Source organism: Gymnogyps californianus, chromosome 4 (genome assembly GCF_018139145.2).
Source record: "Gymnogyps californianus isolate 813 chromosome 4, ASM1813914v2, whole genome shotgun sequence".
In the NCBI taxonomy this organism is placed as follows: domain Eukaryota; kingdom Metazoa; phylum Chordata; class Aves; order Accipitriformes; family Cathartidae; genus Gymnogyps; species Gymnogyps californianus.
This window is the reverse complement of record NC_059474.1, coordinates 35,464,979-35,485,391: the sequence shown is the minus strand read 5'-3', so window position 1 is coordinate 35,485,391 and position 20,413 is coordinate 35,464,979. Positions and strand designations below refer to the sequence as shown.

At 36.3% G+C, this 20,413-nt stretch overlaps 1 protein-coding gene across 2 annotated transcripts in view; it reads right to left on the bottom strand.

Moving 5' to 3' along the window:
* The window catches only part of FAT1 (FAT atypical cadherin 1), a 113,354-nt gene that overhangs the window by 66,765 nt on the left and 26,176 nt on the right, over nt 1-20,413 (bottom strand). For both annotated transcript variants that reach the window (XM_050896622.1, XM_050896623.1), the window contains exon 3: nt 8,256-8,570. In XM_050896622.1, coding sequence (XP_050752579.1) covers nt 8,256-8,570 — 315 coding nt within the window. The remainder of the gene's footprint in view (nt 1-8,255; nt 8,571-20,413) is intronic.

Here is a 20,413-nt window from a genome sequence, read left to right as displayed (position 1 = left end):
CATCACTCAAAAATCAAGCCGAGCTAGACGTGAATCAGGGCACTAATTCCAAGTAATCTTCTCTTAATAGGAAATTAATCAATACTAATGTTATAGTGTTGTTATATACACAAACTCCATTAAGTTACATGACTCAGAGAGCCTATCAAGGAAAGACTGATATCTTTGAAGGCCTGTGTGAAGGTGGTACTATGCAAGTGGCTCATAACAGTATCTGATCACCGTCTCTTCCCTGGCTAGAATTATAATTTTGCACGTTACGTACAAAAGAACATACGATATAGAGGGAGTCTGTCTCCATCAGCATTTCTGCATCAGAATACGGGAAAATTCAAAGAAAACCTCACTTTCTTTTAAAATCCTGCTTTACAACATAGATCATGCAGAGTATGACCTGAAGTTTTTATGTAGTTCCAGGGACAGAAAAAGGAGAAGGGAAGGACTGCTGTGCTTCCTGTTTATTTTCCCAGCTCCTACCATTTCTCTTTTTCCAAAGAGATGTAAGAGAATAAATAAAATAAAAAAAAGCCCCAACACCACTACCTAAAATTTAAAAGAAGTGATCTCTACATAACTGCTTGCAAATAATTTTTAAAATAGCTGCCTATATTATAGCAAATTTTCTATCTTTTCAAGCACTATCCCTAAATATTGTAAAGTGAGTGGATGTGAATATGTTATTAGAAATTTCACAGCTATGAACTTGTCTTCCCAGTTCCAAAAAAGACTGTTTGAAAACCAGTAGTCTAATAGCACTTCAAGTGCTTTAAACAATATTTTAAAAGGAAAATAAAAGTATAAAAGTAGCTTTTTGCAGAATTAAACTCTCTTTCCAAATGTATGTCTAGACAAACTTTTGTCTACCCATGTAACCCTCTCTGGTTGCAGGAGTTTAACAAACATTTGGGTTAATTCTGGTCACATTTTCAAGTAAAGAAAAAAAAAATCTGTTCTAGAAACAGTGTAATCAAATAGTTCATTTTCTCTGCATGTGACAGGTAAACAGTTGGGCACATGGAGGCTGCTACATACGCTTTGAGCTGTGTGACATAAATGAACAATAATTAAGCCTGGCATTGTTTGCCAGCTACAGAAGTAACAAGAACAAGTTCAGTGTTCAGGTCTTTATTTAACTTTAAATCACATTAGTGTGCAATGTAGTAATACTGGTTTTATTCAAGTTCTAAAATATTAGGTCAATTGGGATTAAAACCCACAAGTAGTTAAACAACAAAGATTTCCTTTGTTAAAATGAAGCCAATACTACTGTGCGGTCACTGGCCCTTCATTTCCTCCCTAAGTAATTCTCCAGTGTTATCGGAAACCCATGGAAGTTGTTTGCAGCTGTACCCTTTTCCTATTTCACTTCAGTCAGTCTCCAAATCAGACACACACACACACACAAAAAGATACTACTTTAAAGGTTACAAACAGTGTAAAATAATAAAATCATGTAAGGTAGATGATTTGCCCATGAGCTATTAGCATTTTATAACTTCACAAAGCTCTAATGATTACTAGAGACTAACAGAGAGAGCCATAGACTCAGTGTTACCAAAATTTAAATCCTGCTGTTCGATAGCATTCTATTTTGGGATTGCATATATAAAAATGTCTTTAAATCAGCACTTAATTTGAAGTGCTGATTTGTAATGTATGTTCTGAGGTGTGGTATAATTTATGAAACAAAACCTGCCACAATCCTAAATTGCCACAGGATCAATTTAGTTTAAGTACTTTCAAAAACTTGAGATAGTAAAAAAAGAGGATAGAAAAAAAGAAAAATAAGAGCAAAAGTTATGTCAAATAATATTACATCCTAGACAAACACTTATCTTCAGATTTAGTCACTCAAACTAGGAAATTCCAATCAAGACTGCCACATCATCTTAAATTTACTATCTTGCATGTGTGCATTAAGATGCACAGACTCAGGCCTCACTGGGAGCACGGGATACAGTATGTTCTGAAATGGGTAATTACTCAATGCTTCTGCTGGAATTCCCTATGTAAGAAAGGCCTTATCTAAACGGCCTAACTCCTACACCACGGGATTACTAACGTCCTCAAAGGATTACTAACGTCCTCAAAGGAATGTCCGTGGCATTCTCATGATAACACCCAAGTGCTTCATAGATATGAATGAATATATATTCACAACACTCCCAAGCAATTAGGTCATGCAATTATTCCTATTTTATACCTGCAAAACTGAAGTATGGGGAAACTAACAATCAAAATTAATTTTGTCATTCTGCTGTCCAGGTTATTAACCCAAGTCTAGTTTTTAGCAGTATGCATCATTTTCACATCAAGTTGCATTAAAGGCACAGAAAGCTATACTTTTGCAGTCAGCATTTCTGCAAATCTGACTCAAAATTGTTATATGGAGCAACGTCAAGTAACTCCCTGCCTCATTTGCTATTATTGTTTTAAATTTCCGAAGTAAGGCATGGCTTCTGGAGAAAGTGCTATTTGTTACCCAATCCTGATTCTTTCCCCAAGCCTAATCTAGTCAGTACAATACATGTAACAAAACCTGGGGGAGTGAAAATAAGCATACTAATTTGGCAAAAAGATCAGAAATTATTTCTTGCCTGAATACATGGGCAAGGTAATCCAAAAAGTAGAAGGGTCTTCCCTCACCCTATATGGATACCTGGTTAGGATTCCAGTTTCTTGCTCAGTAATACTAAGGAGAAATGGAACTCCTTTCACTATGCAAATGCAGTTTTTGCCATTCTAATGCACATACTGCCACTTACAAGGTAGTATAAGCTTCTTTCAGGCACCTTAACTCAGCAATCTTTGAGATATTAATTATACAAAGCCTGTATCATTGAGTAGCAGCCATATTTTAAAATTGTGGCATGGCAAAACTATTCCATCCATATGGAAACTGACAGAGCCTAGGGGAATTCAGTGAGCTCCTTTTGTTTAGGCAGAGTTCAGTCTAATGGCTCTAGTACTGCAGCAATTAAGAATGTTCTTAGCTCTTAAATTTCCATGTTTTACATATGACTTGTTGAGCCATTATTGTTGGTCAGTGAAAGGTGAATACGTTTTTCTGATTTCACATGAAGTTTAAGAAATGACATGTTTTGATTGAAAGCTCTTAGTGAAATGAATACAATAACTCTCTCGAATTGGCACTAACAGATCCATTTCTAAATGATTAATCCAATATAGATGAGAAATTATATAATCATAATTCATAAACAGCTCATAAATGTAAACTTATATACAATTGTATTATCAGCTATTATTAGTAGATGCCATACTAAGTACCCGTTCCACTTTCTCTAAGAATTACTCCAATCCTGCTATCAACTGTCATGATTCCAACATTCCTCCTCAAAAACAATAAAGCAAATTAAGACATTATAATATGAAAGAATCAAAAATGGAAAAAAATATACATTTGTCCACTCAATATGATTGTGTTCATGTAAAAATAAAAATATTCAGTAATTTAATTCAAACAATACAATATTCAATTGTATTTTGTAAATACACCCATGGAGTTTACATCAGTGATATGTAAAACTTTTCAGTCCTACATCTAGATTGGAGTTGAATCACTGACTTTTAAGTGAAGCAGCTTATTACTCGTTCCCTAAAGCATCCATTTTTTGTCCACCTCATTGCTTTCTCAGACAAAACATATCCAAATGCATCCAATGAAATATGGAAACTAGCAACTACCAGTATTTTGGTAATTAAGTTTCAAAGTCTTTGACCTTGTTACAAGGTAATTACAAAATGTAAAAAGAAAAATATCCGAATAACTCAACAAGCAAATAAACAAGAAACAGTGAAATATTACTAAACTACTTTCTATTACAGATACCAGAAAAAGCATTGTACATTGTGAGCTCCAAAGCACAAAACCCAGAACTTGTTTACTGTTATATAATCCTTTGCTTTACATGAGTGTTGCTAAACGCGCAAATCTTTTCTGATCCTCACTGCAATAGCTCTAGGGTTAAGTGGTGAGATTAACCATAGAGTCTCAGGACGTGTGTTCCGAATAGCTATCAAATTCTGCCAACTCCAACTCCTTCCATCTAAACATATTAAAATGCCTTGGAACTCTACTGTTTTGTCAATTACTTCTGTATTTAATTACAAGTTATTTTGCAAGAAGTTAAGCAGATATAAAGTAGTTACCATAACTTACATATTTGTCTACAGTTGTGTTCAGGTTGAGTGTGAAAGTTGTGCAATTAGTCTTTGCCCTAATTCTTTCCTGCAAATAATATTATGATAACTATTTTTATTCCACCTGGCCAGCTCATATGTACAGCAGGTTTTTTCATTACATGGAAACTCCAAAAATAAAGAAAATTATATTTCATTTGCTTTAATGAAAGGCCAGATATATCTGAAAAGATTACAAAACGTCCTGTGATGTACTGTGTTATATATCCTGCTCCAAAAGGTGAAACAGCATTTCTGCATGCAAAGAAAAACTTAGCAATGTTTCTTTAACTAAGTTATTTTATAGTTACTTAAAATAAGAAAGACGTTTTTAAGTGCCAATGAAGATTTACTGAAGGGGATACTCAGAAACTGACCACTGTAAGAAGCACACAGATACTACTTCAGCTAGTAGCATTTCTGAGAAACAGATCAGTCAGTCAATAGATCTTGTCGTGAAAAGAAATCTCTTCTTCCTGTGAAAGATGAACTATATCCTACATAGGTCCACGTCAATCAGTTTCCCCATCTAAAAATTCAGGATTATTGCACAAAGACACAGACATCTTAGTTTGGAGCCTACAAAATTCTAGAAATGAATTAGCTACTTCCAGAGAATAGAAAGCAGTATTTTACTTGACATAGGTTACATGTAAATTATTACTATTTATAATCTGTATTACTATTATGTGTGGGAGTTCTAGCCATGGACCACAATACCATAGTGTTAAATTCCATAAAGAGAAAGAAAAAAATGGATCCTTGACGTGGAGAGGAGACAATAACATACTATCAGCTGAAATGTATTTTTAACACCACGTATTTTAAGAATCCCAACACTAGCCTTTCCTTGACTCTGCCATTACAGTCCTCAATGCACCTTTGGGCGACACAGCAGCCCAAAGTAACAAATGTAACACACGCTTAACTCTTTCTCTGTCACTTTCAATGTTACAATGGGATACAGTTAAAGACTTGATTCATATTCCAGCCCTATCTCGCCTTTGGCTGGAAGGGAAACCTGGGGCCCTGTGAAGGTTTTTCTTCCTTTGACAAATACCTTACAGTGCAATAGCCTCACATAGTGTTATAGCTACAACAATAACTAGCGTCTGTTAAAGTGATTTTTCAACTCCTTAACATCCCAATCCTAGTGAAAGCACTTTCACCCCAAATAAGATCTATTCAGGTTAAACGTATTTGATTTTTAATAGACAGAAGAGAGACTTGGGAAGTTACGAACCTGATAACCTCAGTCAAAACTCATCTTGATCACTACATTAATGCCTACTGCAGACTGACAGTTTCAAACCGAACATGTACAGGAAAAACAAGACAGCCCGTTTGATCGCATGAAATCCAGTGTCCTATATAATAGGAAGATAATATACATGAGCTAGCTATTTAATATCCATTGAACTTATTTGAGTGCACTCTGGGAACACAACAGAAACCAGCCAAAGAGGTTTCCCTTCTCTTCTCCTCTGCTCACCTCTTCTCTATGTTTTATTATGTCTATCTAGCATTACAATTTTAATAATAATAGACATCAATGAATTTACCTATCCCTGTGATTTTGACTATATTAAAAAAAAATAATAATAATTCTCCTGCTGAATATAAATCAGAGCGAGATTCTTTTCTTCTCTGTCCCTGGATTCTGCAATATAATTATTTAATTATTTCTATTTTTTTTTTGTTTTGGGTTTTTTTGCTTGTTTTTTGTTTTTTTTCCCTTTAATACAGAGCTCTGTGTTAAAGGACTCCAGACCGCAGTGTTTGCTTCTACAGTATGCATGCTACAATAAAGGCAGGTAAGAAACTCTCTTGACAGAAAATCTTTATTAGCTTTCTATTAAGTGTTCCTTATCACTTCACCATCTAGTGTGTTGAGCTCCCTCAAGCTCCCTAACATAAATGAGATCAGCAGTAAGCTACTGACGTGGAAAACTACAAACTCTGTCTGAAGACAAGTCACATCTGCTGCTGCCCTAATTTTTCTATCCATTAAATAGGAATAAAGATGTTTCTTCATCTCAAAACTTAGGTAAGGGAGGCATGCAAATGTCTTTTTAAAAACAAAGTCTGAAAAATGCTGCATAATGATACAGAAGGCAGAGAGGAGTAGGAACGGACCAGAAGAAAGAGGAAGAGAAAATGAGCTACAGAAGAAATAAGGAAACAGCAACCAAAAATAGTTGGCCAATTATACAGTAAAGACTAAATGAATGTAGGTAGAGTTTATGTTCACTTGCAGTTTGAGCACTGCAGTCACTCAGTTCTTTCCACCCAACTCACAGGCAATTTTACTGCCATTTTTATCAATATCACTGATTAAGACAACAAGAAATATCAAAGTAGCAGGCAAACAGTACTTTTCAAAAACAGAAAGGGTGAGGAAGAAGATAAAAGAGCAGAAAATTTTTCCTTTTGCATCATGTGTGAGCAGAAAAAGACAAATAGAAACAAAGCGTGTGCACACACACAGAGTTTCTGCATTCACTTTAGACGACTTTGTGGTTGAATTTTTCTTGTTTTACTTCTTAGGCTGCCTTTGTTCTAAAACCAATACTTCTGTAAATATAGTATTTAGATGCAGGCTTTAACTATGCTAAAGATCTTCTGTTGCTATAGCTATTTCATATGTCCCTCTTGGCAATGTCTTCACAAGCAGATGCAGCACATGCTGACAAAGAAGTTAGTGTCAGAAATAACCCAAATAACATACCTGTGTTTGCACTCAGAGCTTTGCTGACACAGCAATTACAGCTGATACAGCACGCAAGTCTTTCATACCCTGAGCTGAAACAACTATGAAACAGAATGAAGGCCATAGTGTCAACCCAGCCTTCAAAACACATTTTTCACTCAATTTTTGCTCCTTTAAATCCCCTGAAATTCCCTCCACGAATGAGCAAGAACTAAATGAGTAAGGCTTCTATTGCTCCCTTCTACTTACTGAGTTTGTTACAGATTAAAGTCACTCTCTACACCTCTACAGCACCTCTAGTCTAAAAATCTCTGGATTCTGAGAAGAAATTTCTGGCTGAGTGAATCAGAAGCATCTCCTGTAATTTGTACTGTGAAATAGTACCTAAATGCAACATATGAAAAGCTAAGCTGCGCCCAACTCAGTAAAATATTATTTAATTAAAACCAAACCCTTCTTTACCGTTAGGAAAGATCTGTGGAAAAAACATGCAGTATATGTACTATTTTCTCTACGTTCATTCAGAAGCAAGGGATGGTAGGCAACCTTTACACTGTTTTCAAAATCGCTGTGTAGCTTCAGTTAAAATGGATTCTTTTATTTGTTTCCTGTCTCTCTGCCCTACACAGATTTCAGCATTTGTAATTCACAGTTACTAAAAGGTCACTTGTTTCTTGTATTTGTACTTTCCTGTTAAAACCTCAGTATGTTTTTTTCTGAAGCTTTCCAAACAACCAGTGAACTCAGACTCTTTCTTTTCATTACATAACAACCATACCTGCAAATTATCTTCCAGATTTTGTATTTCTTACAACAGCAACAGTTACCTACAAAGATAGTCCCTTTTGACTGTGGGACAAGCGAGTTTGCAGTTAATAAATGGCTTGCATTGCTTAGACTAACACTACTCGGGGGCGGGGGGGGGGGGCGGGAAAAAAAGCCTGGCAAAAAACCTATGCGTGAAACTTGGAAGACTGAGACTGCTAGGAACAGCTTGGATGAAACTAAGCTAAAATATATGTATTTTTACTATATATTTACTGCACTACAAAAGCAAATGGGCGTTGACCAGTCTAGAGTGGAGCTACTCTGAAGTAAACCTTCCCAAAACATGCATGATGTGGCTGTCAAGTACTTTGAACCAACTGCTTCACTCTCAAATCCTCTTCCACTTGTTTGTATAACTTACTAATATTGACACAGCCCAAGATACCAGGTTAACTCTAACTATTGTGAAAGCATGGTTACAATGTCAAACCAAAGATCTTGGTTTTGCCTGGTTTATGTATTTACACAAATACATTGATTCATTCATACGTAAAATAAAACACTGTATTGTACTTACCAGTTTTGGGGTTTATTGAAAAGAATCCCTGTGGATTTCCACTTGTAATCTTGTAGGTTAATTTTTCACTGGAGCTAGAATCTGGATCAAATGCCTCAATCTGAATGACGGATACGTCTTTAGGTGAGTTTTCCATGACCTCTGGGTAATAAACTGGTTCTGTGGTCTGAGGAGCATTATCATTAACATCCCCAACTTCTATGTAGATTTCAATGAAAGATGACAAAGGCACAACGCCTTGGTCTGTTGCATAAACAGTTAACCAGTAATGTGAAGTAGTCTCACGATCCAGACGATCTGCAGTCTCAATAATACCTGTTTAACAGGAAGAAAGATAAAGAGAAAATGCTCAATAAATATGCATAAATGCGCAAAACTAGAGTAAGCAACAAGCTTAAATAAATGAATAAATAAAAATGAATAGAAGTTCAAAATAACTGACATCGATTCTACAATCTGTGTTAATATACACAGATGAACATATTGAGGCTAACCTGAAGCCACAAAAAATAAAATTACTATAGCAGTTTTCAGCAATTATGCTTTACAGATATTAAAACAATATATTACTTAATTTCCTTTGTAACATCCTTTGAGATTTATCAGATCAATTAGCACTATTCATAAAAGGTATTTTGCCTAAAAGATTAAATATAATGAGTAATTCACAGTCTTTTGGGACTTGAATGACCCTCTCTACTCATCACTGATTATAGTGAATTTTATACCATATTAAACTATCTGATTTAGATGACAAACTCTTGAACTGTTTACCATTATTCATGTTAATGAGCAGCTACTTAAATGTGAAACATTCTTATCTATGTGCCCAAATGAATTATTCAACTGAATTTTCTTAATGTGCTTATTTGGGTTCACACAGAAATTTCACAGAAAAGAAAACAAAAGTTATACCTGAAGCTAACCTTTGTAGCATTAGGACCAACCAATGGCTGCCATTACTCTGGCAATGGAAAGCAGCGCTTAGCTTAAATTTACACACATACAATGAATTATCATTTAAGAAACAGCTACACAATTCACAAACTTAATAAAAATCTGTCTGCTGAGTCTTCAGGAGCTTGTCTGAGCCAGAACTAAATAAAGAATGAGAGACTCAAGTTTTTATCCACTGTGAAGGAAATACAGATCTATTTTTATAAGCAGCTTACTCTACAGGTACAATCATAATATGCATGTGTCAAAAGGGTATGTGACGTGGCGTAACCTCTATCATGGGAGATGAATATTAAATGGATTCACGGAGCCATGTCACAATAAACTTTGCACTTTCCTTTTCCTGATCCAGTTGCTCTTACAGGTTGTCTGATTTGAGATATTTTCTAAATAGAACTTAAAATGAACCTGATACATGTCAGGGTGAGGCACAGAGCAAGCCCTTGCAACCATTTCTGTGGAAATCTTGAAGGGCTTTGCCATGGCTCTTATTGTTTGTTATACTGACACACACCAGGCCTAATCAGGATTAGAGCTGAGATGAGTCAAACTATCACCATGACAGCCGGTTTTGGACTCTGGATACAACCACATAACATGACTATACGTGATGTGGGCCTTCTCCTGAGCTCATTTACTCCACACAACATACACATACCATCAGGAAAATAGGACCTCAATAAACCTATGCCACTGTGGTTTTACAGGAGTTCTTCAGGAAAGGAATTAACTCTAAGTATCACTTCCTTCACATACTCCAGACACTTTTTTTAATGCGTTATACCAGCTGAGCAAAATGAGATAAATATTGAGGAATTACTCATTTATTCATTACTTTCTTTGCCTTGTGGGAAGCTGCACAAACGTCTGATGATGATCATTTGAAATTTTATGATGTCAGTAAGATCACTTTAGAAGGGCTGGAGGGCATAGCATCTAATGCTTAGACCCACAAAATACCCATATATAGCATTTCAAGCAACACAGCATTTCAGAACTACCACCAGATGTCAGTGTGGAAATTGGTTTTATACAGTGTCGAAGGCTTCAGAAGTGGGATAAAAAGGAGGGGCACTGCAATTTGAAAATATACATGCATTACATACAGGCTATAAGTTTTCTTGAAAGCAAACTGGTGGCTTTGTAGTTTCCTTTTTTTTTTGCAGATGAACATCATAAAAAACTAAGCCAAGGTGTTAATTTTAAGGATACTGGCCTTTTACATTTCCAGTCTCTTCACCTCAGTATTTATATTTCATTTGATGGCAGTTTTATTATTTAAAAAAAAAAAAAAATCCTATGTAGTCACTGGATTTGTGCTGTGGTTACCTGCATAGTTTCTGATTGTTTACGTACATAAATCCGCTCTTAAAAACGGACACACAGCCTTGAGCACCCAGTTACCTGGATTCTGTTTTTGTAACTCACATTACACCTTTTGCACCTCTCTACTTCAGCCAGGAGATTTGCTTGGGAGTAAATAAATTTAATTACTGTGGCCTCACTTCTAAACCTAAATGCTGGATGTGGCATGCAAGCACTTCATCTTAAGTCTGGGTAGACTCCACATATGCCCCGGAAAATTCTGTAAAACCTTTATGTCCTACCAAACATAAGACTAGACTGTATTAATTCCCTTTTAGCAAGGCTTCCAGCAATGCTGCTCTGTTGCTTGCGATCCGTGCAGAACACAGTGGGCAGGCTCATGTGCTGAATTGAGCAATCATTATCATTTTACACCTGTCCTGCTTTCTTAACAGTAGCTACATCAGAAGTGGCAGATTAATTTTAAGATAGCCTTGCCTGATTTTAAAGAAACATAAAAAGAGACTTGTGGTAATGGAGCTCTCCTCCTGCAATCTGCTCATCTGGCATTTACAAATTCTACCATCTTAGTTACCAAAGCCTACCTCAAGGAAAAAGAAGACTGAACCTATTTTGCTTTTGTGGACTATCAGTTCTCAAGTGTCTGTTCTCTTAAGTCACATACTTCACAAGGGACAAAGGGGAAAAAACTACCACATCAAAAAAACAGTAACAGCAGCATCTCAAAAAGAAATATGTAAAAAGATTACAGGGATAGTGACTGACAGTACGACACAGCACACATGGGTGACTTTATTTTTTGGTTAATTTTTATTTTCAAATTAGATCTGCATATATGATGTTATTTCTATGTATTTTACACTGACTTTTGCAGAAATATTCAATGAAACGCTTGTAATCTGTCTGATCATCTGGCCACTGAACATGTCATGCAACACAGATGTTTACCCAACAGGGTAGCTCTGGTTTTCAGAATGTCTCTGATTTTCTACAGGGTCACCCACATTCTAAGTGTGCATTAGTCACAGTAACATGAAATCTCATTCACTAAAATTATTTTTTCATTTTTCTCATGTTTCTCATCCAACAGATCCTGAATTGTTGGCTGAACACTTTTTCCTATATGTGCTGTTTATAATTCCAAACTGAAATAGAAAGCATCTAGGAAAACGATTTTAATGATAGGTCACATATGCAAAAATGTCTACATACTGTTTAACACTAATCAACAGATTAATTCCAGAATGAACATTTTCTAGAGGCATAAAGGGTACTTAAAAAAACCCTCCATGTACCCCACTTACAGTTTAAAACAGGTGGAATAGACAGGTATGTATTCAAGTTGGAAAACTTGTTAGAGATGGGTATCACACATAAGTGGATTACTTTGACAATACTAAAAACGAAGACTCAAAATAACATTCCTCTAGTATAAAAGCCATGCAAAAGGAGACAGGAAGATAGGGAGCAAAAATTTCCCCTCACCCCTCACACATTGAGGGGGGTGGAGGAGAGGCCACCACACCTAGTTCTCCTTCATCACTCAAAGCTGCAGGCACTGGGAGCGTAGGAACAACTGGTCTATTAATATGACTCAGCTTTCTTCCTATTGTTTTCACTCAGCAATACAATGGATTGTGTACTGATCCAGTACACATTCCTGGGGGTGGGGGGAAGCTCTGACTACCAAAACCTGAATTTCTTCTGGTTCTACATCAGCACTTACGTCACAAAACACAATCAACACTAAATGCACACAACTACATGGAATACTTGGCTTTTTTTTCCCTTTTAACATTACTGTACAATCTGACCTTACAGCAGTAATTACAAAACACTATCCTTTTCTCATCACTCTAGTTGAAATTGCTCCTGCTTCTGCAAGTTTAACACTAAATCTTTCCTGATTTTGCCTATGAGAACACTAATAGCTTCATCTTAAATCTCTATGCAACAATAATGAATACAAATGCATGTAAATTTCATTAGTCTACTATACCTTCTAAAAAACACAAGCCCAAAGAAGAATTTAACTAAGACTACTTTTTTGTTTTTTAATACAGAGATAATGACAGTTCTCCTACCAAATCACAGGTCTAGAACCAGTCCTTAAAGTATCACTGGCTGGTGTGCCAACTTTCTGCTTTTGCAAATGTTGACTTTGGTGACCTATTTTACACATTAGGGCAGCATAATACTGTATGCTGTCTGAAAGCCAGCACTTGCTGAGTTCATAAATTCACTAGCTTCTAGTTCTAGTGGTTCTCAAGACAGCAGAGAGAAAAATGATGGGAACTCATATATCAAAGAGAAGTAATAAAACAGTCTAAGAGTTAATTTGTTTTAATCTCACAATCAGCTAGATCTATTAAGCATCAGTAAGATGTTGATCAGTATCATCAGTTTCAACACCGTATTTTGGCTCCTAGAAAGTGTTTTCACTTTTTTCTTCAAGTGGTGCAAAACACGTTTAGGGAGTACAGCTTAAGTGCTTCTATTACATCTTCAATGCTGTAAAAGCTACATCTCTGCTCTAACTCTTCTCCCAGTCACAGAAAAATCTTTAATCAGCGAATTTCCCATCCATTCTTTATGCTGAGGCAATTTGGTAATTTTAACTTTTACAAACCATTTGCTTTTTATGTAGCAAGACAAGTAGAGAAATCTTCCACAGAGCACCACTAAAGAATCTTTAGCATGTATGGTAATTCCAAAGACTTGTAAATATTATTGTTCAAAAAATACAGTGAAGTGAGGATTCCAAAACCATTTTTCACTTGGCTGGATATGCAATCTTGAAGCCTTTCAGGTGGTCAGGATAAAAGAAATTCACATTCAGTCACCAACCACCAGAGGGGAGTACAAAAGAGCTCTGATGAAATGTTTCTCAGTCATCTGCAAGAGGACATCAGAGCTGATTTTACAATATTCATATGTCCGAAATTTTAGACTAGATATTGTTCCCACTTGATGCAATCGGATTTTTCTATCAATTTCATTAAAAGAAGGCAAAAGTCCCAAGTGAATAGCATAGAATAGAATTTGGACAGAATTCAGTATGGAGGAACAGGCTGGTTTATGAATACAGCAACTGAGGAAAAATCAGAACGTTAACCCCTCTCTCGACAAGAACCAACATTACTTCCAATTTAAATCCCACAACCCAAGTCACTACAACCAAAGTCACTCTTAAAACAAAAATAAACATATAAATCCACCTCAAATCTGACAGTCTTACATACGCCAATTCTAACTAATTAACAAATGCTCAAACTATAATACTCCCAATTCCCAGGGATGATCCTCCTTAAGTGTGCTTATCCACGAGAACTCTCATTAACAGTATTAATGATTCTGTAATGGAAATCAAAACCTGCAATCATTTCTCAGCAAAGCATGAAAATGCAGTTTAGCAGAATTTGCCCTGGGAGTGACGTTTGAAACAAACTAAGAGAAATCCCTGGCCTGGAACATGATGCTTGAAATCTGATTATAAACTTAATTAATCTAAATTCTAATAAGCTGGGCAAATCAAAAAGCTTCTTCAGCTGCTTTAAAAGCCATCTCTGGGGGAAAAAAGGCAATATTTTAAGAATTGCATAAACAAAGGTTTTGATCAAACATGACCTTCAATGAACAACCAATCCAAACCAAAGTTTTAGAAGTGAGTGGATTAAGTGTGTTATAAACACAGAGGCATGCTGTCCCTTAATGGCACTAGTCTGCCAACACACCAACACAGACTGCAACTTTGTCTTGAATTCTAAACAAACGGTAAGTCACTGCAGTGTAAACTAAGGTCTGCACAATCTTTTGAATTAAAAATAAAACTGGGGGAAATGCTCAGCACATACTACAGTTCACTAATTGAAGCTCTGCTACCTCTCGATAGGCTGCATATATTTTCCAGAAAGTTATTAATATTTATGAAATTAGCTTTTTACGTGGACAAGGGTTGAAAGAACCCCAAATTCCAGAAGTTTGCAGTTTTTCTGGCCAAATTTCTGCTTTACATTTTGTGGAACTTTGCTTAGTTGTTAAAACAAAGAAAGAATCACATCAGCCTCGTTGATTAGTGGTTTGGTTGTTTTGGTTTTTAAGTAAATCTTACTAAATATAATACTATCATACTTTGGCTTCTAATGTTAAGCAATTCAGAACAGACAGTTTTCAGGTTGTTACTAAAATCTGCACAACCAGAATAGGCCAGAAAAACAAAAGCATTTTACAAAGCTGGTATTTTGCATTTTAATTAACTCTTGATTTCTGCCCAGGTCATCTTATTTAAAATAGCATCTGTTCTAACCCATACTTTGCTTTTTGGTGCAAGTTAGTGACAGTGCAGTTCTTCAACACTATCCAGATCAAACACAGATGAACGTAGACGACTTCCTTGGCTGACTTCTTGTTCCTATTCGTCTCTTCTTGTATGGTCTATTTTTGCCTTTCTTGCAATACACCTCTCTTTCTTAGATTATTACCTGCCATGACATGATAAGCATTTTCCTGAGCTGTATAAATACAGAGGCTATAGCAGAGCAGACAGGATAAAACAAACAAACAAAAAAACCAGGAAAGAGCATCTGGCATAGGAGAAGATGCAGTGCTTGTCTGCTTCTCAGCAGTCCCCAGAGGCCTCAAAGAGGAACACATCTATACTCTTTCGTCCTCCCTTTCCCCTTGAGGAACTTCTAGAGGCACAGTCAAATCAGGACAGTTGGTAAGTGCAAACCTGTGTGTTATGCATGGGGGTTTTGTGGGTTTTTTTTCTCCACTTTATGCTCTCTGTCAGACATAGTAAGAGAAAGCAAGGTGAGCTGAAAAAAAGGCAAATTTATTAATAGTTATGGCACCCACCCACCCAAGATAAAACAGACGACAGCAGACTGGAGTGCACTATTTACAAGTACTACAGTACTCAGTATAAGTTGTGATTCTATTACTAATTGCGACCAGTGACATAGCTCAGATTCTTTCCACTTTTAGAGCAATTAAAAAAACAATCCTCTAGCCAATTTATCTGTATTTCTGTTAACTTCTTAACTTCTGATAACTTCTGGCCACCACTGTAGTCTGACATTGGGAAATGCCTTGAAGCAGCAGCCAAGTACAGCCACAACCCTACATGCCATAAAGAGTTCTATAAAGTGAAGGTTTTGAAACATGCAACCTATTGAACTCCCAAGAAAAAAATTCTTTCTTTCCCTGAGGCCGCTGTCCCACTGTAACTCAGGCCTCTACCAAGCACCAGTGTGTAATGTATAACTGAGCCTTAAGCCTACAGTTCTTCTAAAACAGCACCCAATGCTAATGTCAACAAAATTTAATATTATTTGATTAGTCAAGTAATAACCAAAACAAAGGCAGCACAATATCACACCGGTCTTTATTCTACACAAACCAACTATCTTTAAGCACTGAAGATTTCAAGTATGTCCTGCCACAGAGACAAGGAACTATTCAGCACTTAAAATGTCAGTTGAAAAGACCAAAATCTCCATCCTGTGAACTCCCTGAAACCATCTCCTTCTAAAGAAGGAATGGAATGAGATTCCTTTTGCAGAAGTGAAATGTCTGCTCGTCCACTCTATAAACAGGGCAAAATGCCAAGAGAGGCACTGCACTCTAACTCTTGAAATACTAAAGACCTGTGGCAGGCTGTGTGAACTTTTAAAAAGTATACACAATCTCTCTTGTAAGAGAAGTAATATTTTTGATAAATAAACTGAGCTGGAAAAGTGCTAGCCTTCCTTACTTGTATCACATACGCACTTTGAACAGGAAGCATCATGTGTTTACGCCTCTACAGAACAAAGTGCAACAGCCACCCAGAGAAATACAATATGCTCTTCAACTCCACAGCAATTTAAAGCTTATCACTGACAATGCAAGCTACACTCACATATCAGACTTCTTGCATCTGAAGATTCACACAGACTAAACTGTACTGTTTCAGAATGTAAATAATCCTTGGTTGCAGCCCTGAAGGAGAGCAGAAAGTTTTAGCGACTATTGCTTGCCTTTGAATCACACATGAACAAGAGGTGTTCACTGCTCTTCTCTCTTCTCCAGGAGCACTAATTAGGCACAGCTAGAAAGACTGTAACCTAGCAACAAACCATCGATATTGCATTTTGCATAACTCAGAGAATTCAGATTAGTTGTTTGCAAACATGTCTGAGGAATATGAATGTGCATAACTAATAATTCAATCTAGTTTGAAATAGTTTCACTGCTTCTTTTCGACTACTCAATGATTCTTCTATTTTGCCTGAGTAAAGCTGAATCTTAAATTAACACATCTTGATTTGTTTTTAAAATAATTTGGTGGCTTTACCTTTTACATACATCCTGGTTAACTCTACTTTAATGTTTTAAAAAAAACCTCCAAAAACAAAAAAAAACCCACAAAAAACCCCAGACAAACCCACACCCCATGAAAACACAACCACCCTTGAAAAATTCTGCAACAAATTATGTTTGCAGGCTATAGAGTTAAGATTTTCACATGCACCCCAAAAGTCCTTAGATAATATCATCTAACATCTGTCATGAATATAAACATCCCTTCTAATAGTTACAGCTTGTCACATATTTAGATTTTATACATTTATTTCTTTAGATATTCAGTAAGTTTCTATACAGTGGTCTTAATCCACTTTTTTATATATATAACATTTCTTCTTTACAAGTACTGAAGAAAGGCAATGAAAAAAAACTTAAACTTTAAAATTTCTGCTTCAGAGAACGGTCAGAAAAATGTCTCTCAGGAGAAGCTAAGGAAAAAATACTGAAAAGAAGCTGAAAGTAACATATGGGAATTACAAGTCCTTTGTCAGCATTTATAAAGGCAGATTCCCACAAAATTGAACGAAATTTTATTTATAGCTCTTTGAAATAGAAAGTTGTATACATTTCAAGTTGTGTCTTGCGTACTACCAGCTGAGAAATCAAGCTTAGACAGGATTGTTAAACGGAAAGCAACTCTTGTTGCTGTTTCAAGGACAAACTGCTCATTTTCTAACAAATGAAAGCTTAGAAAGTTTCGAGTAACTTATCACTAGCAGTATCAGCCAGCTGATGGAACTGTAGTGACTTTGCACAAGTTCTTTAACTGGTAAATGCCATTTCACTGTGCAGCTGCGAGACCTTCAAACATGTCAAGTCCACCACCACTTGCTCTCTTTCCAGGGACTAGTTATTGCAAGTTCTGGGAGGTGGAAGGGCAGAGCATATGTGGTCTCTGGAGTACACAGAACCCTTAACAGAGTATAGGAACCATGAACGATGATGCATCAGAACAGATTTGAGATTTTAACTAAACAAAACCAAACTGAACAAAGTAAAACCTCAATCATAATAAAATGATGACCTGTTTTATATCTCAAATTTAACTTCACTGAACTGTCTAGATGTAATGAAATACATAGCCAAATCCAGTTTTGTACCAGTACCTTAAGTAAATCTGAGTACAAATTTTCAAAAACTCTCAAATTCCATTAAATAACCTACCGTATTTGAAATTAAACAATTTCTGCATATGACACTAATGAAACAACAGAGAGAGTAGTTGGTGAAACAATCAGATGCTATCAGTGTCCAGTCAAACCTAGCAGACTCACTTCTGTAAATGCATAGAAATTACCAATGCATTCATAGTAAAACACTTTTGGGGGGCAAAAATTGGCATCCAGAGAGACCCAGCACGTGGTCAAATCCAGACGTTGACATAAAGCTTAAAACACAGAACAGTTTATGCATCACTTCTGCACTATGAACAGACAGCAGTAATTTGAATTGTGTTCAAGCGGAGGGAAAGGGTCACTATTGATCTCTGCTACATGCAGCTTATAAGCAAGGTAGATACAGAGAGATTTGAAGAAATACAGAATGTTCAACAGTTAAGAGCATAAATTAAGCAACACTTAAATAAGCATCTAGAGATAGTACAAAGACCTAGAAGCAAAGACATGCATAGCTAAAGCTCTGCACCAAAACCAGACTATATTTTAAAACATTGAGAAAATAGGTTTTGCATGTCTTAGTTAAATGTGTAACGTAGAACAAAACACGGGGCAAAAGAAAGAATTGTAAATAATTAGACCCAGTAACGTTTTGACTTCCAGTTTCTGCCACATTGCTTTCTGCACATTTGCAGAAAACCAAAGTCAAATGAATGGAAAACACAGTGTTCAGGCCATTTATAAAAGAAAAAAGTTCTGAAAACATGTTCTTAAGATTGTCTACATAAAAGATTATGCCCAGAAATTATGATTCAGTACTAGGTAGTCTGGGCTAAAAGTAATAAATCTGCTAAGGTCCACAAAGACTGTGAACTTGCTTTCAGGAAGTCAGGGGGTGGTGAGGGGGAATTTTCGCAATTAGAAGATCCCTGATGGGGCTGCCTTAGAACTCAACTGATTACTTCCAGTTCAGAAAATCTTTTGGGACAATGGCAGACAGCTCCTATTGTCAGCCTCATTTACGGTTATTTTAATAGCTCCAGCTTATTTCTGTCAGCTAGGCTGCTTGTATGTCAAGCTTTCGGACAGGCAATATAATTGCTATACAGAAGAACAGTACCATGTTGCTAAAGCTCGATATGGAGAGACATAAAAACCCCCTGATGCGTACACATTAGGGAAATGAAATGTTAGCTCCTATGCCAACAGGAAAAATTATTGTAATACAACCACATACGATCTACATTTCTTTGAAGAGAGTGCAAGTAAAGCAAGCTTTGTTGTTAACATGAGCAGCCATTCATGATTTGAGAGAAAGCGTGCTGAAAAAAACATGACCACACTACTACATCAGCATTACAGCAGGTTTATAAAATATTAGTGAAAATGGAACAAACTGCCAGCAGATTCTGGGACAAGCATGTGGGCTCTCAGTACGCACAAAAGCAGCTCCTCTTACTGTGTTACATGAGCAAGGTTTGCAGGATCTGATGCAAATCACTGTTCCAGTCATCCATCCTCTTATTCAGGACAGATTTTTGTCTTCAGGTAAAGACACAACTGGTTTCTATGTGCCAAGAAATACAATTACACAGTATCATAAAATTAGAAGAAGTAACTATGTTTAAGCAAAAATACTTTGGGATAATATTGTTACACTATTCAGTTACCTTTAAATCCTGCTCTCTTACTACAGTTTCATGACCAACAGAGAATTTCTACCGAAATGTAAGTAATTCAGAAAGAAGTGAAGGGTTCTACAGGTCTACTGTTTGTTTACTTATGAATGTCAAAGACAAAGAAGGAAATGTATTTAATCAAATTTTTAGAATGTATGTGTACTTGCATGTGCATAAGAAATGCAAAGGATGAATTTCTATGTTCTTTGTTAAAGTTTATAGGAATTTCTAATGTACACACACAAATGAACACGTATATGCTCTTTAGCACTCCAGCTTCACCCTGCAAAATCCCTAACTTCACTGTCAGTCTTCCTAGTACTAAGGAATTGTTGTCAATGTGAGTGGTTATATTACCACTCTAATAATTTAACTGGGAAATGGGGAGCCTCTGAAGGGGAAATTCCTCTGCAAATAGCCCCAGGAATTTCAAAACTAACTGGAGTTGACAGACTAACCTAGGTCCCCCTTAGGCAGAAGAAGAGGCTACAAGGAAAATAATGAGACGCATGGGAAGCCAATTATGCACAAGAGCAACACATTTAATTGTACTGAAACTCGTTTGTTGATCCAGAAGGATCTAGCTGTTTAGACCTCTGCAAACTATTAAAATACCTGGACAGTTCTGCAACAAGTATACTCACTTTTTGTCTGTAAATCTCAAAGTTTAATGACCATCTTAAGCAAGGAAAATTGTTCAATGTATCCCAAGAATCTTTTTCCTGCATGCACA